The 26,294-nt window shown below is 38.3% G+C and overlaps 1 protein-coding gene across 3 annotated transcripts in view; it reads left to right on the forward strand.

Moving 5' to 3' along the window:
• ANO6 (anoctamin 6) overlaps window positions 1-26,294 on the forward strand; it is a 234,930-nt gene that overhangs the window by 163,535 nt on the left and 45,101 nt on the right. For all 3 annotated transcript variants that reach the window (XM_027542646.1, XM_027542645.1, XM_027542644.1), the window contains 3 exons: window positions 5,717-5,851; window positions 17,623-17,728; window positions 22,357-22,417. In XM_027542646.1, the coding sequence (XP_027398447.1) occupies window positions 5,717-5,851; window positions 17,623-17,728; window positions 22,357-22,417 (302 nt within the window). The remainder of the gene's footprint in view (window positions 1-5,716; window positions 5,852-17,622; window positions 17,729-22,356; window positions 22,418-26,294) is intronic.

Below are 26,294 nucleotides of genomic sequence, written 5' to 3' on the forward strand. Positions count from 1 at the left end.
AGAGGCTATTAGCACAAACCAGATGAGAAGTCCTGGGGCAAATATGGAAGGTGTTTGGGGAGTCAGGTGGACAGGACATGGTTATGGATTGGATATGTGGCATGAGGAGAAGAGGAGGGTCAAGGTGGGCCCGGAACCATGTGCCTGTTCTTCCCATGATGTCTCATTGCCTGTCCACCTGAACTTGGGGAAAACCTCTTAACCTTAAAAGTGAGAATTTTAAAACACTGAAGAATTTTCATTTTGTTTTACGTTTTATTAAGGGAAATTTTGGGCCTCCCGGGTGGTGCTAGTGGTAAAGAATATGCCTACCACTGCAGGAGATGAGATATGGATTTGAACCCTGGGTCAGGAAGATCCCCAGGAGTAGGAAGTGGCAACCCGCTCCAGTGTTCTTGCCTGGAAAATTTCTTGCCTGGCAAGCTGCAGTCCATGGGGCCACAACGAGTCGGACATGACTGAGCACAAGGGAAATCTTAAACATATACAATAGTAGAGAGAATAAATTATACAGCAAGTTTGCCTGTGTCTGTCACCCATCTCCAAACATTCTAAACTCATAGTCACCGTTGTTTCTTCATTTTTTCTACCTCCTACTGGGTCATTTTGAAGAAAACTCCAAATAACATAACATTTCATTGATAGAAGGACAAGATCTCTTTTAAATATAACCAGAATACTCCTTTTGTTTAAAGTCGTAAAATAATCAGTATTCATGTTTTCCTGTCACAAAAATACATTTTTTAACAGTTTTTGGTTGTAATCAGTATCCAAACAAGGTCCAGATGTTGCAAGTAACATCTCTCAAATAGCTTCTAATCTATAATTTTCCAATTTCTTTCTTGTTTTCCTCGTAATTGTTTCTCTGTTTTCTATCTGGCTGATTTCATTCTCCCCTGAGGTGTTACTTGTTTCTCTGTCCTGTGTATTTGCTTTAGCGAAGTTATTTGATCCTCATCTCAAGGCTTGATCTGATTGAGATTGAACTTTGCACAAGAAAACTTGTGTGAATTTCATATTTCTGTCAGTAGGTATATAATGTCCGGTTGTCTATCTTTTCTGTGATGATAGCAGCCATTAATGAATGTTGTCTAGATTTGTCATTTCCTCGGGGATTTTATTTGGCCATTTGTTATTGTTCAGTCATTAAGTTGTGTCCGACTCTTTCCAACCCCATGGACCTCAGCATGCCAGGCTACCCTATGCACTATCACTCAGAGTTTGCTCAGATTCATGTCCGTTGAGTCCGTGGTTCCAACCACCTCATCCTGTCGCCCCCTTCTCTTCCTGCCCTCAATCTTTCCCAGCATCAGGGTCTTTTCCAGTGAGTCAGCTCTTCACATCAGGTAGCCAAAGTACTAGAGTATGATTTCTTCCTTTATTTACTAGTTGGATTAGAATCATAAAGAGACAGTTTCTCTCATTAACTCAGATACCCTGTAGAATAAAATTTTGGAAAAGGATGTTTATATACATGTCAGTATTTGAAGCTGATATTTACATGAGGGTTCTATTCCATTATTTTCATTTTGTACTAAACCTATAGCATCTGTTGACAGAGTGATTGGTTTGATGGCTTTTTAATCATTCTTTGTGGGTTTTTGTTTGGGGGCAGGGGTTCTATGAAGAAAACAATTTCCCCAGGATTTTAAGTACCTTTTGCTAAGGAAAATACATTTAACTATTCCCTGCCCCTGGCCCACCTGTCCCCTTTGATGCTTCTGTCAACTTAAAAATGAAATGTACAACATGAGTGTTGGGAGTTGAGTTTTATTTGGGGCAAAATGAGCCCAGAGACAGCATCTCAGCTCTGAGAAACTGCTCCAGAGAGGCAGTGGGAGAGGTCCATATATATATATGTGATTTTGATGAAGGGGGAATACATGCAGTCAAGCACATATTTTTTTTGCAGAATGTTTCTGCTAGTCATGAGGAAACATCTTCACCATGAAGAATTTTAGTGCTTTTCTAGATATGAGGAGATATAAGAATTGAGCTCATAAAATCAGCTTCTGAAAAGATTTAACTATCTGAAGACCTGTTCTGCCAGTTTTCCTCAGAGCACAGAGTGCCTCATTTCTGCTCTTTACCCTGAGCACCTTTCAGGGGATGCCAAACATCAGCAGCTGCATGATTTAATCCTTGTAGAGGTAGATGGCAAGAGTCAATGGCAAGTGTCAATTTGCAGTTGACACTTCCCATTAGTAACCCCTTGAGCACTCAGGATGTTAAACCTTCCTCTCTGGTTCCCAGGGATTAGCAGAGGGAAAATGAACTCTTTCCCAAAAAGCAAGTCAGGCAAACTGGAAAAAACACCTGGAGGAAACAGACCTTGCACAGAAAAAAAAAAAAAAAAAAAAAAAGCAAGTTTCCTATAACACTCACTCAGAGTGCTAAGAGAATACATGATATCCACAATACAAAAACAGGGTTCTAGTTTAAAGAAAAGTAAAGAAAGGATCATTCTGAGAGTAACATGTAGCTCTTAGGAATCAAAAATGAGCAGAATGGGGGGAAAAAAACCAGCAGCAGTATTAAAAAATGATGTTGAAGAAATTGTACCAAACATGAAGTCAAAATATGAAGACACAGGGGAAAAGATAAAAATTTAAAAATCAGTCCAGGATGCACAATGAACAAAAAATAAGAATGCTAAAAATAAGACCAGAGAAAATGTGAGGAGGAAATGAGAGAAATATTTCAAGACAAATATCTGAACTGAAGAACTGAGCACCCTGAGTCTCTATGTGGACACAGCATGCAGAGCACCCAGCTTGGAGAATGGACAGGGAGCCATCAAGTCACTGAAATGTGACCTCTCAAACACTGGAGCAGAGAGAAGGTCCTGCAAGCTTCCAGAAAGAAAATCAGGCTTCATACGAAGGAGCAAGACTCAGAATAGCTTTGAATTTCTCAGCATCAACACTTCAAGGTACAAGAAAAGAGAGCAACAGTTTCATATTGCCAAGGAAGATGATTTTTTTTTTTAACTCACTGTCCCATATATGGCCAAATTCTTCATTCAGTGTGAGGAAATTTTCATAATTTAAATGTGCAAAGTAATGCAGGAAGTACAGAGGTACTCCACTCAGAAAGAGAAATACATGGGTTCGATAAATGGGGGTTCCCAGTCTAAAAGAGGGGCATGGAGAGCCCAGGTAACAGCTCTGTGGCAGGACTACTAGCAAGCCATTAATCCAGGTGGCAGGAGACTGAAGAGATTAATTCAAGGAGATGAAATTGATAGACTGACTTATGTGTTAGAAAGCAGTGAGAAAGTTACACCTGAAAGGAAAGTCTGGGGCTGAATTGTTGCTAAGTACACAGAAAACTAAACAGTGAACCACCAAGACAATTATTAACTCCAGAGAAAACGAGATATTGTGCAGAAAAGAGAAAGTAAGCACAGCAGATGACTTGATGCAGCTGTGAACAGTCTTTATGGCATCTTAATAATGCAAAGCAAGGCTATTACTCTAACCAAAATTATATTGTAACTATGTCAAGAGGATGCAGGAAAGGAGTTATGGGTGTGTAGATGAGACGGGGGTTGAAAGAGAGCTCAATTCTCGTCCAAAGTAAAGCATCAGGAGGTGATGTGTAAAACCGAGAAGTCAGTGAACTACACTGCTGCTGCTGCTGCTAAGTTGCTTCAGTCGTGTCCGACTCTGTGCGACCCACAGACGGCAGCCCACCAGGCTCTCCCATCCCTGGGATTCTCCAGGCAAGAACACTGGAGTGGGTTGCCATTTCCTTCTCCAATGCATGAAAGTGAAAAGTGAAAGTGAAATCGCTCAGTCGTATCTGACTCTGAGCGACCCCATGGACTGCAGCCTACCAGGCTCCTCCATCCATGGGATTTTCCAGACAAGAGTACTGGAGTGGGGTGCCATTGCCCTCTCCTATGAACTACACTACAAGTATATTATTTACAGAAGTGGAGGTAAATATTCTAAGAGTCAGCTATAAGAAGTGAAAGTGGTTATTTCTCGCCAGGAAATGGGAGTGGTTCTTGAGGGCTGCTGCTTTTTATACCTAGTGTTCTAGAACTGACTCTTTATTGACTGTATAGTTATTATAGCTTTGATTTTTTTAAAACCAAAGCTGAATGTTTTAAAAATTGGTGTTAAGAATTGGGATGTTTGGGGCAGAGAAAGATAATGATCAGAGGATATTACATTTGAAGGGATCCTCATTTTCCCCAGCCTTTCAACAAGAACCAGGAGACAGGCTTTCTGTTTAGAATTCAAAAATTCTTTCTCAGCTTCTTGTCTAAGCAGTGTAACAAAGGTGCCATGGGAAGTCCTGGACCCCCTGTCACTGTAGATATCCAAGTAGAGTGACCAGCCCTCTTGCAGGGTGTTTTTACTACTGGGCAGTTCGAGTGGGCAACTTCTAGCATTCTTTCCAATTTTAACTGTGGCATTTCCAGGGCAGATGTTTGATAGAAATGTATTACAAAGAGCCTAATAGCCAAGAGTCCAAAATGTCTCAAACCCGCTGCCAGGATTTTCTCTCCCAGACACCATCTCCTGAGCTGTCATTTGCCTGCCACCCATGAGCCAGACCACAAAGCCCAGTCACATGAGAATGGACGCACTGCATTCCTCCCAGCTCGTGATCCCATCTCGGTCTCAGCCCTTCCTTTTCCCCATGGATGTGGCCCACGCCCAGGCCTCTGACTAGGGAGCTGGTCTCAGAACTACCCTGTGAGGGCTGGTCCAGCTCAGGGATGTTCCTCTGTGAAGTCTTCCAGACTCCAGGCTGTTCTCAGAGCTCAGTCCCCACCGAGCTCAGCTCAGTGTCAGACTGAGCCAGAAGTCTCATAGAGGCCTCAGAGCTAAGGCAATCTACAGGTTGTACCAATCTACAGGCTGTACTGAGCCAGAAGTGAAAAGTGAGTCAAGGAAGGGTATATGCCAGAGTTGCCTAAACAGCCATCTTATTGCTTTGTCCTCATCCCTAAACCCTTTCTCTGCCTGTCTGTGTTTGTCTCCCTTTCAGGAACAGTCTGGCCCTGTTTCATGCCCTGCCTCTTTTTTTATTTTGACTACCTGTTCTCTTCCATTTACTCCAGATTAATTTAAAAACATTGAAGAGTTTTTAAAACTTAGGAAAAATAGAAATGCTGCATACAAAGAATACGGGACAGTAGATTACTCAGTCATATCCATCCTGCCCTTTCCCATTCTCGAAAGGAGTTTTATAAATAGTTTGGCTAGAGAGACATTCCACTCATAGTTAGTATTATTATTATTGGCATTTACTTATTATTTGTGATTTTACATTACATGTGCTCCAAGAAAGTTCTCAAAATAAAGCAAAAACAGGTTTGAACAAACGGTTCATGTTCATTCGTTTCATAAATGGCAAGAATAATCTTTGGGGAAACTTACCAGATCTGCCAGTCTTTATGAAGAGTGATGATAATATCCTCTATCTGCTCCATATTCAGCAATTTCCCCTCTTTGTGTTATTCTAGTTTACTTTGCTGCAGGAGGTTAACCAGTGGTCAGTACTTCCATAATATGTAAACTACGTCTTATTTCACAGTAGAACCGGGGGCCTGCTACGAAAATGGATATGTTTTTAAATGTGCATCGAGTCAGAGGTTTAAGTTTAAAGCCCCCTTTATTTATAATCAGAAATTAATATGAGGATAAAGCTGCAGACGGATCATATGTCTCCTCTGAAAATAACTTCTGTCTTCCTTCAGGAAATATTATGGAGAGAAGATTGGGATCTATTTTGCCTGGCTGGGCTATTACACTCAGATGCTTCTCCTGGCAGCCATCGTGGGAGTGGCTTGCTTTCTCTATGGATATTTTACTGAGGATAACTGTACATGGAGGTAACCTCTCTCTGTTCCTTGTTACCGTGCTGAAAAGCTGCTTAGACATAAAATTATTTTCTGGGTCTTAGACTGTTTTAGTAAAAGAAGACTCATTACAAAACACTTATGCTTTGGATGATACATCTCTTTTGTCATGAGCATAATAACTAAGTGAAATGGAAAAAAAAAAGTTTTTCTTAGATAATGCAGCCCAGCCTCTGACAAGACTGTTACCCTTAGGAAACACTCCAGTATTTTAAGGCAATACTTTGAAAAAGAAAGGAGGTTTGAAGAGAGGAACATCTTTGAACTTTTGGCCCCCTGAGGAATGCTTCATTGAGCCCCACAGATGTGAACCTAGAGCAGCTCTGATTGCATCAGGGTTTCAATGGCAAAACTGGTAAAACCATTGTTTCTATGGTTTTTAGAAATTACTTCTTTTTTCTTATAGATTTATTTAATTTACTTATTTTTGGCTGCACTGGGTCTTCGTTGCTGCATGTGGGCTTTCTCTGATTGCAGCAGGTGGAGGCTATTCTCTAGTTGCAGTTTGCAGGCTCCTCATCACTTTTGCTTCTCTTGTCATGGAACACGGACTCTAGGGTATTCAGGCGTCATTAGTTGTGGCACACAGGCTTTGTTGCCCCTTGGCATGTGGAATCTCCCCTGACCAGGGATGCAACACATGTCCCTTGCATTGGCAGCCAGATTCTTAACCACTGGACCACAGGGAAGTCTATGACTTTGTTGTATATATTAAGTATATATCATAAAACTCGAGTAAATGATACTTTTTGTTTACTTTAAAAAAAAAACCCACAGTGTTAGAGGGGTAAAAAAGTAATAAAGAATGAGTTTGTGCTTGACGTTGAAACTAAAATACCAGCTATACTGTGTGAAGGGAAACGTGGATGCCAAAACACTGAATTTCACCATCTCTGATCTGAAGTATGTTACTGGTCCTTTGCTTTTGGTGACCTCAACCTCCAGAATGGGTGTGGCACTGAACCAGGCCTTTTCTCTTGTTCCTCTGGCCTCTATCCAGGTGTGACAGCCAGATCAGAATTTCTGGGCAACAGTGACAAGCTGATGACCAAATTTTTCTAGCCTGCAGCGTATGAGCCTGACTCCAGAGGCAGAAGTGTACATGGCAGCTCTGATGTACAGGCGTAATTATCCATTCTATTTAACAAAGGATTCTGAGTGTTGGTGCCCATTATGGCTGTTAGCTTGAAAGCTGCAGGTGGTCCTTGAAGTACTTGTCTCTCTTCACTGAAAAAGAGTTTAGAGCTAAAGGCTGAATGTTGATATTTTTTTCCCTGATTTTGTCTTTGGCTTCTCCATTGTTCCAACCAAAAAAAGGTATCTCAGCTTTCAGAGTGAAAAAGTAGCATTTTTATATAGTTCTTGCATGGTGGTGCTTCTCATTATAATTTATTTTATTAAGTCACCATACAGTCACCCCACATACTTCCTATATGTGTTTACAGTTAATTTTATTATGAACTGAGTAGATTCACAAGAATAGAAGATAGATTTAAGATGTAAGGAAGAATAATCCATTACCCAGTTTAAGAAGAAAACATAACTGTTACCCAGGAAGTTCTTTGCTCAATTGTATCCCCTCACTTTCCACTTTGGAAATAATAACTATACTAAATTTTTATTTTTATCATACACTGTATGTTCTTTTTCATATGTACTTGTACCCCTATAAAATATAATTTTGTGTGCTTTTGAAAATATCTGTGCATAAGTGGAAGATACTGTAGGTATTTCCTCTTCCATAAAAGGCTTAAAGCTTATACATACTTTAAAATAGCAACTTTATTGAGATATAATTCATATACCATAAAATACAGCCTTTGAAAGTTTACAATTTGTGGTTTGATGTACTTCCACAGAGTTCTGTAACCCTCACCACCATCTAATTTTAGAACATTTTCATCACCCCGTAAGGAACCAGTATCCTTTAGAAGTCATTCCCTAACTTCTATTTCCCTTGGCCACTGGCAATTACTAATCTACTTTCTGTCTCTACATATTTGCCTCTTCTGGACATTTCATTATAAGTGAACCACACTGCGTGTGCAGTATGTGGTGCCATCTTTGTCATCTTTCACTTAGCACATTTTCAAGGGGGCTTCCCAGGTGGTGCTAGTGGTAAGGAACCCACCTGCCAGTGCTGGAGATGTAAGAGATGTGAGTTCGATCCCTGGGTCAGGAAGATCCTCAGAAGGAGGGCATGGCACCTCTCTCCAGTATTCTTGCCTGGAGAATCTCATGAACAGAGGAGCCTGGCCGGCTATGGTTCATAGTGTCGCAAAGAATTGGATGCTACTGAAGCAGAGTTGACTCATTGGAAAAGACTCTGATGCTGGGAGGGATTGGGGGCAGGAGGAGAAGGGGACAACAGAGGATGAGATGGCTGGGTGGCATCACCAACTCGATGGACGTGAGTCTGAGTGAACTCCGGGAGTTGGTGATGGACAGGAAGGCCTGGCGTGCTGCGATTCATGGGGTCGCAAAGAGTCAGACACAACTGAGTGACTGAACTGAACTGAAGCAGCTTTGCATGCATGAACACAGTGTTCTCAAGATTCATTCATGGTATAGCATGCATCAGTACTCTATTCCCTTTTGTGGTCAAATAATATGCCATTGTGGAGAAGGAAATGGTAACCCACTCCAGTATTCTTGCCTGGAAAACCCCATGGACAGTGGAGCCTGGCAGGCTACAGTCCATGGGGTCAGTAAGAGTTGGACACAACTGAGCGACTTCACTTCACTTTACTTTAATATGCCATTGTATGGATATACCACATTATCTATCCAACCATCAATTGATGTTTGGGTTGTTTCCATTTCTTAGCTATGATGAATAGCTATGAACAAGTATGTACAAGTTTTGTGTGAATATATTTTTTCAATTCTTTTGAGAATATACAAAAAAATGGAATTGCTGGGATATATGATAACTCTAGATTTAACATTTTGAGGACCTGCCAAAGCATTTTTTTTAAGTGACTGCACCATTTTACATTCCCAGTAGCTATGAATAAGTATTCTGATTTCTCCACATCTTCATCAACACTTGTTATTGCTGAATTTTGAATAAATAAGCAAACAAGTAAATGTGTATGTGTGTGTGTGTATCATTCTAATGGGTATGAAGTGGTATGTCATTGTTGACTTTGATTTGTATTTCCCTAATTCCCAGTGATGTTGAGCATCTTTTCATGTGCTTATTTTGCCACTTGTATCTCTTACAAGTGTTCAGTACAGCTGTTGAGTTTTAAGTATTCTTTATGTATTTTGTGGTAAAAAAGTGAAAGTGAAAGTCACATCCACCTCTCTGCAACCCCATGGACTATACAGTCCATGGAATTCTCCAGGCCAGAATACTAGAGTGGTTAGCCTTTCCCTTCTCCAGGGGATCTTCCCAACCCAGGGATCAAACCCAGGTCTCCCACATTGCAGGTGGGTTTTTTACCGGCTGAGCCACAAGGGAAGCCCAAGAATACTGGAATGGATAACCTATTCCCTTCTCCAGAGGATCTTCCCCACCCAGAAATTGAACCAGGGCCTCCTACATTGCAAGTGGATTCTTTACCAACTGATCTACTGTGATAAAATCCCCTTATCAAATATTTTTTTGTATTCCATGGACTCTTTTTCACTTTCTTGATGTTGTCCTTTGAAACGCAAAAGCTTTTCATTTTAATGAAGTCCAGTTTACCTGAGATTTTTCTTTTGTTGTTTGTACTTTTACCGTAATATCTTAAAAAGCATTGGTAAGCCAAAGTCATGAAGATTTTCTCAGTGTTTATCTTCCAAAAGTTTCTTTTTTTTTTAGTGTTAGGTCTATGATTTCATTTTTGTAAACTGTATAAAATAAAGATTCAACTTTCTTTCTTGCCAGGTGTATATTCTAGTGTTCCAGCACCATTTTTGTAAACATAATCTTTCCCCATTAGCACCCTTGTCAAAAATCGTTATTGTCATTTAGTCATTAAGTCATGTCCGACTCTTTGCAACCCCGTGGACTGCAGCACACCAGGCTTCCTTGTCCTCCACTATCCCCCAGAGTTTGCCCAAACTCATGTCCTTTGAATCAGTGATGTTGTCTAACTATCTCATCCTCTGCTTCCCTCTTCTACTTTTGCCTTCAATCTTTCCCAGCATCAGAATCTTTTCTAATGAGTCAGCTATTCACATCAGGTGGCCAAAGTATTAATTACTAATTACTAGTACAAAGTATTAATAAAGTGCAAAAATAATTGGCCATAAACATGAGTTTATTAGGGACTGTCAATTCTTTTCTGTCAATACATATGGCAGTCTTTCATGCAAGTCCCACACTATATTGATTGTTACAGCTTTTTAGTAAGTTCACGATTGCTTTGATTTTTCTGGGTACCTTGCATTTCTATAATTTTAGAATCAGCTTTCTCATTTGTGCAAAAAAGCCAGAATTGCATTGAATCTGTAGGTCACTTTGAGAGCTATTTCCATCTTAACAGTACTAAGGCTTCTAATTCACGAACACACAATAGCTTTCCATTTATTTAGGTCATCTTTAATTTTTATCAATATTTTGTATTTTTCAGGATATATATTTCACACTTCTTTTCTCTAATTTAATCTTAAGTATTTTTATTATTTTTGATGCTACTGTAAATGAAATTATTTTGTTCATTTTATTTTTAGATTATTCATTAATGTATAGAAATATAATTACTTTTTTTAATTTAAATGTATTTATTTTAATTAGAGGCTAATTACTTTACAACATTGTATTGGTTTTGCCATACATCAACATGAATCTGCCACAGGTATACAAGTGTTCCCAATCCTGAACCCCCCCCCCCACCTCCCTCCCCATACCATCCCTCTGGCTCATCCCAGTGCACCAGCCCCAAGCATCCTGTATCCTGCATCAAACCTGGACTGGCGATTCGTTTCTTATATGATATTATACATGTTTCAATGCCATTCTCCCAAATCATCCCCCACCCCCACCAAGTCCAAAAGACTGTTCTATACATCTGTGTCTCTTTTGCTATCTGGCATACAAGGTTATCATTACCATCTTTCTAAATTCCATATATATGCATTAGTATACTGTATTGGTGTTTTTCTTTCTGGCTTACTTCACTCTGTATAATCGGCTCCAGTTTCATCCACCTCATTAGAACTGATTCAAATGTATTCTTTTTAATGGCTGAGTAATACTCCATTGTGTATATGTACCACCACTTTCTTATCCATTCATTTGCTGATGGACATCTAGGTGCAAATCATTCCAAGCATATTTTCTGACCACAATACAGTAAGATTAGATCTCAATTACAGGAGAAAAACTATTAAAAATTCCAACATATGGAGGCTGAACAACACGCTGCTGAATAACCAACAAATCACAAAAGAAATCAAAAAAGAAATAAAAAATATGCATAGAAACTAATGAAAATGAAAACACAACAACCCAAAACCTATGGGACACTGTAAAAGCAGTGCTAAGGGGAAAGCTCATAGCAATACAGGCATACCTCAAGAAACAAGAAAAAAGTCAAATATAATTACTTTTAATATATTGATTTGTCTTATAACCTCCGGAGAAGGCAATCGCACCCCACTCCAGTACTCTTGCCTGGAAAATCCCATGGACGGAGGAGCCTGGTGGGCTGCAGTCCATGGGGTCGCGAAGAGTCGGACATGACTGAGCGACTTCACTTTCACTTTTCACTTTTATGCACTGGAGAAGGAAATGGCAACCCACTCCAGTGTTCTTGCCTGGAGAAACCCAGGGATGAGGGAGCCTGGTGGGCTGCCGTCTATGGGGTCACACAGAGTCGGACACGACTGAAGTTGACTTACAGCAGCAGCTTATAACCTCGATGAACTGACTTATTAAGTCTAGCAGATTTTTGGTAAATTTCTTTGGATTTTAATGTACAATATCATGTCATCTGGAATAGAAATGATTTTCCTTATTTCTTTCTAATCTGGAGATTTTTAATTTATTTTCCTTACCTGGTTGCCCTGAATAGAACCTCTAGTACAATGTTGAACTTGGAAGGAATCTGTTCAGAGTTTCACCATTAAGTATAATCTTTGCTATGTGTGTTTTTTTCCCCTTATCGAGCTGAGGACATTCTCTTCTGTTAATTGTTTTTAATCCATTATTCTATCAGTATGGCATATTATATAAATTTGTTTTTGTTCAGTGAACAATCCTTGCATTCCTGGATACAGCCCACTTGATTTGATTTACTGGATTTGATATGCTAATATTTTGTTGAAGATTTTTGCATTTATATTCATAAGAAATAGTAGTCTGTAGTTTTTTTGTGATGCCTTTGTCTGGTTTTGGTATTGGTGTAATACTGGTTTCATAGAATAAATTGAGATAGGTTTCTACCCCCTTTATTTTTAGAAGAGTTGGTGAAGCATTGGTATCAGTTTTCTTTCAGTGGCTGATAAAATTCACCAGTGAAGCTATATTGGCCTTGACATTTCTTTGATTATTAATTCAGTCTCTTAACTCATTATAGATCTATTCAGGTTTTCTATTTCTTCTTGAGTCAACTTCAGTCATTTATGTTTTTCTAGGAACTTATCCATTTCACCTAGATTATTCCATTTGTTGGCATATAATTATTAACAGTAATCCCTTACATTCCCTTCTTTATTTTTGTAATGTCAATAGTAATGTTCCTCTTTTCATTTCTGATTTTAGGAATTTAAATCTTCTTTCTTTTTTTCTTGAATAGTCTAGCTTAAAAGTTGTCAGTTTTATTGATCTTTTCAAAGAACCAACTGTTGATTTTTCTCTGTTGCTTATCTATTCTGTATTCCATTTATTTCTGCCTTTTGTCTTTTGATTGGAATATTTAATTTATTTACATCAAAGTACTTTCTGATTAGGGCTTCCCTTGTGGCTCAGCTGGTAAAGAATCTGCCCGCAATGTGAGAGACGCTGGGTTTGATCCCTAGGTTGGGAAGATCCCCTGGAGAAGGGAAAGGCATTCTAGTGTTCTGGCCTGGAGAATTCCATGGACTGGATAGTCCATGGGGCCGCAAAGAGTCGGACACAGCTGAGTGACTTCACTTCACTTCACTTTCTGATTAAGTTGGCATTACATTGGAGTTAAATCTGCCATTTTACTACAGTAAGTCCCCTACATATGAACATTCAAATTGTGAGCTTTCAAAGATGCAAACGTGCATTTGCATATCCAGTCATGTAAGTTAGTTAACATGTCTGGGATACATTGTCACAGGCATGCGTTGTCTAGAAGTGATGGTGCTTTTGGGTACTTTACAGTACTTTACCGTACTTACAGTACTGTATAGAGTACAGTAAGTACAGTAGTGCAGTATCTTTATCTGCTTACTCGATGCCAGCCCCTGTATGCCAGCTGTTGTACTGTATTACTGTAAGATTAAAAATGTTTTGTTTTATTTTTGTGTTTGTTTTTTATGTCTTATTTGTGTGAAAGTATTATAAACCTATTACAATATAGTAATATATAGCTGATTGTGTTATTTGGGTATCTGCACCTTGTTGCACTTAATATATATAAATATATATTATGTAAAAATGTATTTATATATATTATATATGTTTTTTAACCTATGTAGTTACCTCACCAGCGATCCTTAGTTTTTCAAGTGAGTTTGACTTACTGCCTAGTGTACTTTCATTTAAGCCTGAAGGATTCTTCTTAGTGTTTCTAGTAGGGCAGGTCTGCTAGCAAAGGAGTCTTTCAGATTTTATTTTTGTAGGAGTGTCATCATTTCTCCTCTGTTTTTGAAAAAATGGTTTTGCAGCATATAGACTACTTGGTTGACAATCTTTTCCTTTTTTAGCATTTTGACAGTATGATCCAACTGCCTTCTGGTTTCCATGGTTTCTGATTAGGAATCAACTGCTTATCTTACTGAAGAGTCTTTGTATATGTGGAATGACTTTTCTCTTTCGACTATCAGAATTCTATCTTTGTTCTTGACTTTTGATACACTGAGTCTGATGTGCTTATGTCTGGATTTCTCTGTTTATTCTACTTTGAGCCTGTTGAGCTTCTTGGATATACAAATTAATTTATATTAATTTGCTTTCATCAAATTTTGAAAGTTCTTCAGCCATTATTTCTTCACATATTCTTTCTGCCTCTTTCTTTCTCTCATTCCTTCTGGCTCTCCTATTATGTGTATTTTTGATGGTGTCCCACTCATCTCTGAGGCTACATTCATTTTTTGTCATTCCTTATTCTTTGTGATTCTCAGACAAGATAATCTCAATAGACCTAATGTTAAGTTAGCTGACTTTTTCTTCATCCAGTTCATTCTGCAAAGGAACCTCTCTAGTGAATTTTTTGTTTTACTCATTATATTTATATCTCTAGAATTTCTAGTTGGTCTTCAAGTAATTTTTATCTGTTCATATTCTCTGTACAGTAAGCTGCTCACATACTTTATTTCTTTAGGTGTGATTTCTATTAGTTCTTTGAACATATGTATAATTGCTTATTTGTGTCTTCATTTAGTATGTCCAATGTCTGGACATCCTCAGGGAGTTTCTATTGGCTTCTTTTTCACCCTGTGTCATGGCCAAACTTTTCTGTTTCTTTATGTACCTTGTAATTTTTTGTTGAAAACTGGGCATTTTAATTATAATGTGGTCAATCTGAAAACCAGATTTTACCCCTCCTCAGAGCTTATTATTGCTTCTATTGTCATTGCTGCTGATGATAGGATTTATTTAGTTAGTTTCCTGAACAAATTCTGTAAAGTTATATTGTTTATCATGCACGGCCACGAGGTCTGTATACAAAAGCTTAGTTATCTGCTAATGATTGGACAGTGATTTCTTTAAATGCCTGGAATCAATCATTTTATTGAGTCTTTGCCAGGTGGCTCTGTGTTTGCATGTTGGGGAATGTCTTCAGCATTCCATCAGGCAGTTGTTATGTTCACTATCAGTTTATCTGGATCTGTAAAGCCAAAGAGTACATCATGAGTAATGCTGGACTGGATGAAGCACAAGCTGGAATCAAGATTGCCGGAAGAAATATCAATAACTTCACATATGCAGATGACACCAACCTTATGGCAGAAAGAAAAGAAGAACTAAAGAGCCTCTTGAAAGTTAAAGAGGAGAGTGAAAAAGCTGGCTTTAAACTCAACGTTCAAAGAAAGAAGGTCATGGCATCCAGTCCCATCTCTTCATGGCGAATAGATGGGGAAACAATGGAAACAGTGACGGACTTTATTTTCTTGAGCTTTCTGCAGATGGTGAGTGCAGCCGTGAAATTAAAAGATGCTTGCTCCTTGGGAGAAAAGCTATGACCAACCTAGACAGCATATTTAAAAGCATAGACATTACTTTGCCAACAAAGGTCCATCTAGTCAAAGCTATGGTTTTTCCAGTAGTCATGTATGGATGTGAGAGTTGAACCAAAAGAAACCTGAATGAACACCGAAGAATTGATGCTTTTGAACTGTGGTGTTGGAGAAGACTCTTGAGAGTCCCTTGGACAGCAAGGAGATCCTAAAGGAAATCAGTCCTGAATATTCATTGGAAGGACCGATGCTGAAGCTGAAACTCCAGTACTTTAGCCACCTGATGTGAAGAACTGACTCATTGGAAAAGACCCTGACGCTGGGAAAGATTGAAGGCGGGAGGAGAAGGGGATGACAAGGAAGAGATGGTTGGATGGCATCACTGACTCGATGGACATGGAGTTTGAGTGAACTCTGGGAGTTGGTGATGGACAAGGAAGCCTGGCGTGCTGCAGTCCATGGGGTCACAGAGTCAGACATGACTGAGCAACTGAACTGGACTGAACTGAGGATACCTTGGTTGTGAGACTGTTGGCTTTAATGGGCAACATGAAGCTGAGGTTATGGGGATGGGGATAAGCCAAGTTAAAATGCCACAAAACTCACTATTTTATGGAAAATATTTAGTTGTTTTTTCTCAAATAAACACTTCTCATACTATTGGAAACCTTTGTTTAGTTTCTGCAGTTCTGCAGAGGTTAATTTTGACAGATTTTGTCAAGTTCTTTGCTTTGTGGAGGGGCATGTTTTCCAAGATCTTTACTCAGATATTCTTGAAGTGTTTCTCATGCCCAGTTATTTTTTACTGAGTTATTTGCAGTGCTAACTAATTCTGCAATTCCAATCCCATTCACATTGAAGTCAATCTGCATAGCTTCTCCTAGAGTGAGCAGTGTGCAACCTGTTGTTATTAATAGTTTGCTGGGTTTTTCTTACTAACTTGTTGGAGTTTTTAAACTTGTGAGTAGTCCTTTGTCATTCCTGTATATTGCAAAACTTCTGCCAGTCTGTTTTTTTCCCCCTCTCTTTGTAGTGCTTTAATGAGGTTCTTACTTTTAAAAGATTTTGAATGTATTAATATTTTTCTTTATGATTTATGCTTTTTTGTTTTTCTTTAGTAGTATTTTCCTTTACCCCAAGGTTATCTAGATACTCTTCTGTAAGTTGGTACTTTTGCAGTTTTATTTTCCACCTGGAATTTGATTTATATGTAATAGGATTTAGGGGTTCTCTTTCACCTTGTTCTGTATGGATATTCCACTGCAGCAGCCCTGTTTATTCAAACATCAGTTTTTACCTTACTGGTTTGCTGGGTCGATGGTGCCTATTATATATCAGTTTTGGTGTATGCAGAGGTCTCTTGCTGAACTCTGTTTTTCTCTTTTGCTCAGTTTTTCTTAACTTAAAGGGCTTCCCAGGTGATTGACTGGTAAAGAATCTGCTTGTCAATTCAGGAGATGTGGGTTTGATCCCTGGGTTGAGAAGATCCCCTGGAGAAGGAAATGGCAACCCACTCCAGTATTCTTGTCTTAAAAATTTCATGAACAGAAGTTGGTGGGCTATAGTCTGTAGAGTCACAAGACCTTAGCAACTAAACAACCCCAGTAGCACCTTGTTCTTTAGGAGATGTCCTGACTGTTCTGAGGCTTTGCTTTTCTATTAAATTTATAGCTCAAATAAGGGAGAAATGACATCTTCAAGTATTGATTCTTCCAAATGATGAACATGATAATTTACTTATTTATATAGGTTCTTCACTCTTTTACAACCATTTTAACATTTTCCCCATATAAATTTTGTACATTTTGAATTAGATTTTTGTTCCTGGGCTCTTCATATTTTTAAGTTGTTGAAAAACAGTTATAAAAAATTAAAATTCTTAACTGTGGCAGATCTTTAGAGACACAATTTCTTTTTTGGGACCCTACATATATATATATATACATATATATATATATATATATATATATATATTTATATACCGATTTTGTGTCCAGCAAACTTACTAAACTCATTTATTCTCATAATTTATCTGCAAGTTTTATTGAGTTGTCCGTATAAACAATTATGTAATTTATTAGGGATAGCAGGTTTTTTTCCTTGCCGTTCCCCCTGTCTTTGTTTTTTTTTGTTTATTTTTTTTTATTAACTATGTTGGCAGTGGTATCACAACCAGTGAAAAGAAGTGGTGGTAGTGGGACATATTATCTTGTTTCTGATGTAAAGGAAATACTTTCAGCCTTTTACTGTTAAGTATAATGTCTTTTATAGGTTTTATACAGCAAGATTTTATCAGGTTAATGAAGTTCATTTCCACTCCTAGTTTTATAAGAATTTAGTTAGTTTTTTATCATGAATGGATGTTGGATCTTATCATTCTGATAAAAAGTCTTGTTCATTAAATTTTTAAAAATTAAACTTTATTTTTCTCTTTTCTTTAGCAAAGAAGTTTGTGATCCTAATATTGGCGGCCAGATCATAATGTGTCCTCAATGTGATAATGAGTGTCCATTCTGGTCACTCAATGTTACTTGCGAGTCCTCAAAGGTATTTCTTTCAAACATTTACAAGTAATGAAAGCTTTTTTTGCCTTCTAATATATTTAGTACAACATAGTGCTTAAATTTTTTTCCTCTTGAGGAATTTAGAAAGGTAATTTTCAGCTAAGCCTTCATTTTCAAAGATAGATATAAAATACATGTGCTATTCCTTGTTTATAAATAATACATTGAAATTAAAAGCCTTATCAATAATCTCCTGAAAGGTCAGTGAAGAACTGTGGAATTGAAACTGCTTGAGTGTTTCAAGTAATCAAAGCAGATTTCTCAAACCTGTCTTATCTCATAAATACTATTTAATAGGTTTACTGTTATAAGTATTTTCCTTAATTCAAGTGAATGGAAACCTGAAATCTGTACTTGTTTTTCCACTTTGAAAGTATGCTGAAACTCTCCTTGGATTTTTAAAGACTTTGCAGATCAGATTTAGACTGTATTTATAAAAATGCATAAGAAAGGTTTTGTCTTCAAATGGTAACAGATATTCACTTTGTCTCTAAACATTCCTACCAAACACATCTGGTTCCCCTTACACATGCAGATAGATGGTCTTGAGCTATATGACTTCTTAAAATCCAGGAGGTTTAGCAAAGGCATTGAGACTGGAGGAAGCTTCCTGAAAGGCATGCCAGAAAGGCTAGACAGGAAGAAAGATGGTTGGCTTGCTTCAGAAGGTTTTCCTGATAACTTTGACCTTCATAGAATTCTTCCCTGTCTTGATCTCTCTGTCCCCTCACTCTGCTCTGAAAGTTTAGGAATATTTCTATCATCTCAGAATATTCTGATCTGCTCCATGTAAGTCTTACTTTAACTGAATACACAGCTAATATAGTGATGCAACTTTATAGTTCAGACTTCGCCAAGTTATACTCATACCTGTATTATCACTTGACATACAAAACAGTGCTGTAAGGCAGGCAGAACAGGTGTTACCTCTATTTTACAGATTAGAACACTGAATCTGCAGGATTAAATAATTTGCTCAACCACCCGCCTAGTGAGAGACAAGCCAGAAAATGACAACACATCTGCCTTCCTTGCTATTACCATGTTCCTCACTGGCTGACTGTATGACCATGCACTTCACTCTTGAATCAAACTCAGAAAAATTGCTCCACCACTTAATTAAGAGGATCTCAGGATCTTGTCAACACATGTATTTTTATACCTTATGAGTTAAATTAGATTTCATCGCCCACTCCCCTTCAACCAACACAAGTTCTAGACTATAAATAACCATCAGAGGTCGCTCAAAGTGAAAGACTTGGAGGTAGTAAGAGAGAAGCTGCCTTCCAGTACTGTTGACTCATAAAGGGCCTTAGTGTGTATCCCCAGGTCACAGGATTTAAGGCAAGTGCGGGGGATAAGACCAGAGGCAAACTGTACTCCACAGAGTACAAATGGAAATTCCATTTTCCTTAAGAAATTTTCATACTCTCATGTTTTGGGGAAAAAAAGTGAATCATTCTCTTCCAGTTTCAAAAAAAATCCTTTGAGTCTTTTCAGAGTGATTTACAAAGGGAGGGAAGTGTATAAAAGAATATAAATAAAAGAATGAAATGAAAAAATAAGGTAAAAAAGGAAAAAAGAGAAACACCTTTCCTGTTTGTTGGTTAATTCAATCATTTCTTCATTTATTTATAGTCATTTCTTTCCTTTTGGAAAGTGATGGAAAATTCACTAGATATATATGCCAGAATTATTAATAAATTAGAAATAGATAATCAGGATCAAGGAAATGAAGAAACAGTTATGGAAATAATCAGGATTGATACTGGTTTTGTGACTGAGCATTAAAGTTCTTAGCTTTTTAGCTGGCAAGATAAAGAGGAAATATGGTTAAGTTATAACGTTTAGGTCTTTGAAATGCATTGTTACATAATTTTGATTTTGTTCCTTTGCAGGAAGAAAGCATAGCAAATTGTCACTTTTCTAGATTTCTATCATCCACTTAAAATCATCATGCCCGCATGTACAGCTCTCTCTGCCTTCCTGCTCCACATGACTAAAGCAGTGTGCTGACTCGGGGCCACTGTTAGCACAGCCAGCTTTCCCTCTCTGCCATCCTGCCAAGCAAGCTAAGCTAAGCTTCTTACCAAGAAAACTCTTTGCTTATCTTCCGCCTTACTTCCTGCTTCCATGTTGTTTCTGGGGCATGTAGAGCAGAGAGGCCAACCATCTTACACTTTCAGTTCCTTGATTCTTACCCATATGGCAAAAATGGTAACTTCCTCCGAGCCACCTAACTCTCTCTCATAGGAGTGCCAGACACATCTTGCTTTGCAAGATGTCTTGAGCTCAGCAGCTGCGGTGAGCTTGGCCTTAGCAGTACACTTGCCTTTTCTTGCTGCTCCTTTCCCTCCCACTTCTCTGGTATTGACAGATGTGCTTTTAGTGGCTTTTTGTCAGCATAATAAGATTTTCTCTTACTTGAGTGGGAGGGTAGAGGCATCAGGGCAAATAGGGAGGTATCACATAGAGAGAAGTTTGCACTGATTCCTAGAAGAGAGGTAACACTGAACAGAATCTTCAGTACTAACATTATAACACGCAGAACTGTATTTCATAGGGCTTTTCCTCTAATAATTTTTCAATGAAGGGTGAGACATGACATTAAAAGAGAGCTTGGAAAAGATGGTTCAAGAGAGTCCAAGCTAAAAGATTTGAAATCTGTGTTCTGTGTAATCCTAGGACTAGAGTAGGTGGGGAGCATTGTTCCCCAGATTGATCACTCATTTGTTAATTCTGTCTTCCTTAAGCTGGATTTTTGAGAGGAGTAACTGAATGACAGTTTGGGACTATTCTTTCTGCTCAGGAAATATATGTGTGATTGAGGGGCATCTACATGATTTGGAAAAGGATATATAAGAAGATGGGTGGAGAAGGAAACGGCAACCCACTCCAGTATTCATGCCTGGAAAATCCCATGGACTGAGGAGCCTGGTGGGCTACAATCCATGGGGTTGCAAAGAGTCAGACAGGACTGAGCGACTTCTGTGTTTTTGAAGCTCAAAGGGATGTGGGCCACTGAAAAGGATATAAACTAGGGCAGAATTTCTTAAAGAAGTAACAGATTAGTTAGTTACAACATCAAGATAAATGGAATTGAAAGAGAGATGCTACCAAGAGAGTTGGGCAGTACTGCTTAAATAATGCTCAAGAGTTTCTGTTCTTAAATCGTTTCCTCTTGAGAGAGGGTTCAGGATGGGTTCTTAAATTTGTAAGGAATATATTAAATTAAAAAAAAAAAAAAAAAAAAAACTAGTGCCAACCTAATAAAGAGAAAAAAAAAAAAAAAGAAAGAAATAAAAAAGAAAAGAAGAAAAAAAAAAAGAAGATGGGCAGCACTGGGCCCACTCCCCTCTGCCTTTTTCTGTTGCCCACTTTGGTTACGTGTTGTTACTTTGGGAATTGCACTCTTTTCACCTTGCATAGTAGCTGCCAAAGTGTGTTTTTATAAACATGGGGTTCTAGAGCGCTGGCTTCCTGGGGCAGAGGAAAGGAAGAAATGCGTGTTGTACAAAATCAGTACGTTCATATGTTTAATTAAATAGTCCTATTATTGGAAAAAAAAAAAAAAAGGAAGATGGGTAGGTGGATATTATTTTACAAAAATAACCTTAACTTATATTTCATTTAGATGGAAGTTTATTCATTTTGCATCAGTATAAGGGCAACCCAGAAAGAACTTTTAAAAAGTCAAGTTCTTTACTTAGAAGCAGCTTTGAATTTTCTTTGGCACTGAAGAGTTTGCTTTTATTTATTTTTAGCCTATAGCTTCCTTTTCTAGCATGTCTTCTTTACTTTTCATAAGCTCTTTCATAAAGTTGATATTGTGTTTGCCACTTTTTCTACTAATTTTATAGACCTTTTTAGGAGATATAAAAATGCTCACTGATGAAAAATTGGTAGCTAATTGGAAAATTTTTCAGGAATTAATAGAGGGAGACAATTAGCAAAAATTTGAAAATTAGTAAGCTAGTAAATAGAGTATGTAGTGTATTCATTCGTGATCATTGTACCCTTTGTAATGTCAGCAAAAGCACTTTTGCATCTTTATCCTGATGAAAGCTTCTGTCAGCCATGATAGAAAAGTCATCATTGGATTTGAGGAAAACAAGCTCTGGAGGAGAGCCATCTTAAAGTAAACGCCAGTTTTGTGCTTCTCTTAACAAGAAAACCAGGAATTCGGGAACTTGCCCTCTGACCAGGGTGGGATGATAAGATGCAAATCATAAATCTCAAAGTTGTTTGGAGTTCATTGTACTCTTTGGGCCATTCTGTTTCCTCAAATTCACTCTGATCGTCCATAAAAAGAGGCTGTTATTCAAAAGTATGTTAGAGGCTTTCAGCAAAATGGAATCTTAGCAGCTGTGCTTATTTCTTTATCAAGACACAGAAAGATTCCTTTGGAAAATGTAGTCTGGTAAAAGCTATGTGCTTTCAGGAGAATGAGAAATCTCGTCTGTAAGTATGTAGTAGATATGGTGATTGTCAAACTAGGCAACAGATTTAAAAGAAATTTCCAGACTGTAAGATATACAAAGCAGTGCATATTTGATGAATTTAGTAGGTGAAGAAGATAATTCATGTAAATGTCATTATTGTATTTTACAGAAATTGTGCATCTTTGACAGTTTTGGAACCCTAGTCTTTGCAGTATTTATGGGGGTGTGGGGTAAGTTATATATATATATATTTTTTTTTTTTTTCAGTTTCCTTTTGCCTCTTAACTGAAATCAAACAAACAAAAACCCTAAAATCACATAAGTACTGAACTTAACATCTTTATACGGTTTTATATACAGAGACTATCAAAACAACCCACTTTCAGTCTCTTGGATTGCCCAAGCTTCAGCTCCCCTGGAACTCCACATTTATAGTTCTTAGGGCCATTGTATCAATTACTGCATAAAAAAACTACCTCAAAATGTAGTGGCTTAAAACCCACATGTATTATTTCTCATGGTTCTCGTGTCAGGTGGGAAATTCGCCAAGCAGGGTTGTACAGGGCTCAACCGGGCCACCTCGTCTTGGTCTGCATGGTTTCTCAACCTCCAGGAGCTGGACCAGCATTCTTCACATGACAGTTCAGGGTTCCAAAGAGAAGCAGGAAAGGAAAAGTACACACCAGGCATTTTTTAAGCCTACATTTGCATCTAGTTTGCAAATGTTCCATCAACCAAAGCATGTCATGGTCAACCCAACAACAATGTGAAGAGATGGGAGGACAGCTTAAGGGCTTAGATAATACAGGGAGGCATGGTTCACTGGCAGCTGTTGTTGTAATAGCATCCCTAGCTGTGATCCAACCTAATTTTCATGGGGTAGGGGTTCAGGAAAAGCAGCAACGTGGGGATTCCAGGTAAGCTTTCTTGTTTATATACTTCTGTATGAGTAACTAGATAATGAATACATGCTGCTACTCTTATCATAACAACATTCTGTTTAATAAATAGGACAGATGTGATCCTTAAGAATATAATTTGTATATAGAAGCTTTAACACTATATATTATTTATCTTGAAAAGCATCATTAATGTAATGAGGCAATTATCATTTTATACAGACTTTGACATGTTTAATTGATGTGAATGTTCTACCATAGGAGAAAAAAATGTTCATTTTCAAAGATAATGCATTTCCAATTTCATTGTGTGAGTCTGGGATAAAACAGTTCAGGGTGTAGCTAGGTGGGGGAGGAAACGGAACCAAGTTTCTTATTTTGGAGAAGACAGCCTGTCAACACATGCTCCTTACATACAGACACCATTGTTTATAGGTGTCCCTGGTGGTATTTCCCTTTTGCAGTGGTTGTGCCTATGAAGGGTCCCCAAATGAATCACAAAACAGGCAGGCCAATTACTTTGGACACTTTTAAGAGATATTAGTTGCCACTCCTGCATGAAGTAAACTGTAAGATAGCCAAATGTACCTAATAAGTCACATTGTCATTCAGACATTTAGCATGTTTTGGCTGGAGACCAAACAGTAGCTAATATTTGCCACACGGAAGAATAAAGATCAAGTTCATATATTAAGATTCTCTGTCTCCTTCACTGTGAAATACACCTTTCATTTTTTTTATCCTTGTAAGAGGGTGAGTGCTGAACATGTGGGCAGAGGCAGTTTTAACTAAACTGCCCAAACCTCAGTCTCAACACTAATTCATAATCTATAAAATTCAAACACATCTATTGAACTCTGTATATTAATAGAGCTGATAGCCCTAATTAAAAGAGACTTCTTAAATGAAGCAAAAATTACTTTGACACAAAAGAAAAGCTTCAAATTTCCTAACCAGCTCTGCTTTCTGTGATCATTAAACTACACCATGTTTATAGAAGTGACAGGCATATTGAGCTGCTGATTTTATTTCATCAGATTTTAGAATGCAGAAAACATTTCAGCCCTGCTCACGGCACCATATGTGTATCTTTAAGGATATGTGTGTGTATGATGAAGTTTTTATTTTAAATGCCTTATTGCTTTTCTTGTTACCTCTGCCTGATGAGAACTACTGCTGGGAACCTCATTACAGAAAGCCTGCAATTGCAAAACTGAAGTTTTCATATCACCATCATCATACTCCTGTACCATCTCTTGTGCCCAGATGTATGTTGCAGAGTATTTTTCTTCTCCCTGGAAACTATAAAAGTTGAAAGGAGAAAACCTTGTATAATAAATTTTGCATAAATCATGTACTTCTTTGAAAAATATCCCCCCTTTTAGGCCAAGCCAGTACATCTGCTCCTACTGACTCCTAGAGTGCTAAACACCAACTACTCCCGGTGGAAGTAGAGCTTCTGAAAGCCTTTTCCCCTCCCCATTCCTTGTCGTTTCTTACCTACTTCTCTTTGATGCTCCCCACCAGCCTCTTGGCTGGCTGCATGACTGCCATTTTTAATTTTCACCTTTGAGTTCTAGGGTGGGCCTAGTGATTCCTAGAAAAACTCAGACACCTAGCTCATAAGAAGGGGGATTTCAGGAAGCCGTCACCCTGACTAGCTTCACTTGGAGATCAGAAAGTGACTATTACAACTGTTCGTTTCAGGTCTCTGCTTCTGTGGCAGCATCCACACTAGCAAAATGATGCAACTCCTGTGACCACCTCTGTCTCCATCCAGCTGCATTTCTGATGTTGATGACACACAGGTGCATCTGATGGGCATTTTAAAAACCACATCTGGAATCCTAGCTGCAGGAGAGTCTGAGAGATGTATTTTTTTTAGAATTACAATTTTTAAAATTTATTCAAATATAGTTGACTTACAACATTGTGTTAATTTCTGCTGTACAGCACAGTTATTCAAATATACATATACAGGAATTCTTCATATTTTTTCCATTATGGTTTATCACAGTATATTGAATATAGTTCCCTGTACAATACAGTATGACCTTGTTATTTATCCCGAGAAATGTATCTTCAGCCTTGTAGTCTTTCAGTTAGGAAGTAGGAATCTAGGCTAAGCAAACTCATCTACCTTTGTGAGTGATTACAGAAGTCTGAATAGTTTCAAGACCCAATAAAACCTGCCAGGCCTTTAGCAGCAAACTGTTAAAGCAACCAGAACGATCCCAGCTACAGAGTGGGCCTTGTCCTTAGACATTGCTGGATACAACCACCTACACTGTGTATTGGAATCTTCCATCAGATGGATATTTTCTTTAGCTGTATAATATCCTTACATGTCATAGACCCTGCTGAGTTCTCAGCTCTATGACATGAGGAACTAAGAAACTCCCACCCATTCCTGCAGCCCTCCAAGGTTCCGAGGATTTGCTGCCCACTCACTATTTTTCCAGAGAAGGCATTGGCACCCGACTCCAGTACTCTTGCCTGGAAAATCCCATGGACGGAGGAGCCTGGTAGGCTGCAGTCCATGGGGTCGCTAGGAGTCGGACATGACTGAGCGACTTCACTTTCATTTTTCATTTTCATGCCTTGGAGAAGGAAATGGCAACCCACTCCAGTATTCTTGCCTGGAGAATCCCAGGGATGGGGGAGCCTGGTGAGCTGCCATCTATGGGGTCAGACACGACTGAAGCGACTTAGCAGCAGCAGCAGCAGCAGCATTATTTTTCATCAGGCCATTTCAGGCTTGCACAGAAGTTCTACCACTTTCCACTCAGAATGCATCAACTTCAGGATTTGGTAAAAAGCATCCATTTTATGTTCAAGTTCAGGGAGGAAGGGGAAGGGTATTCACTGTCCTTTCCTTATAGCAACTGATTAAATTGCTTCTCTTGCTTTTTGTGAGAAGAGAAGTTTTCATAACTCATCTCCTGCTAATACTGTCACTAGATTGTTACTGAGCAAATGAGTGGCTGTTACGCTCCCATTCTAAAGATGAGGAAAATGACACTCAGGCAGATGCAGCAAATTACTAGAGGCCCCAAAGACAAAAAGTGACAATCACAGAATCAGAGCTCTGTAGGTACTTTGGTTGTCGTCAGCCCTTAAATCAGTGACAAAATGCAGGGAATAGTAATAAAGTTGTAACAGACTTTTAAAAGGATATGGAAGTATTTATTTGATATAATTACACTAT

This window comes from Bos indicus x Bos taurus, chromosome 5, assembly GCF_003369695.1.
Source record: "Bos indicus x Bos taurus breed Angus x Brahman F1 hybrid chromosome 5, Bos_hybrid_MaternalHap_v2.0, whole genome shotgun sequence".
NCBI lineage: Eukaryota > Metazoa > Chordata > Mammalia > Artiodactyla > Bovidae > Bos > Bos indicus x Bos taurus.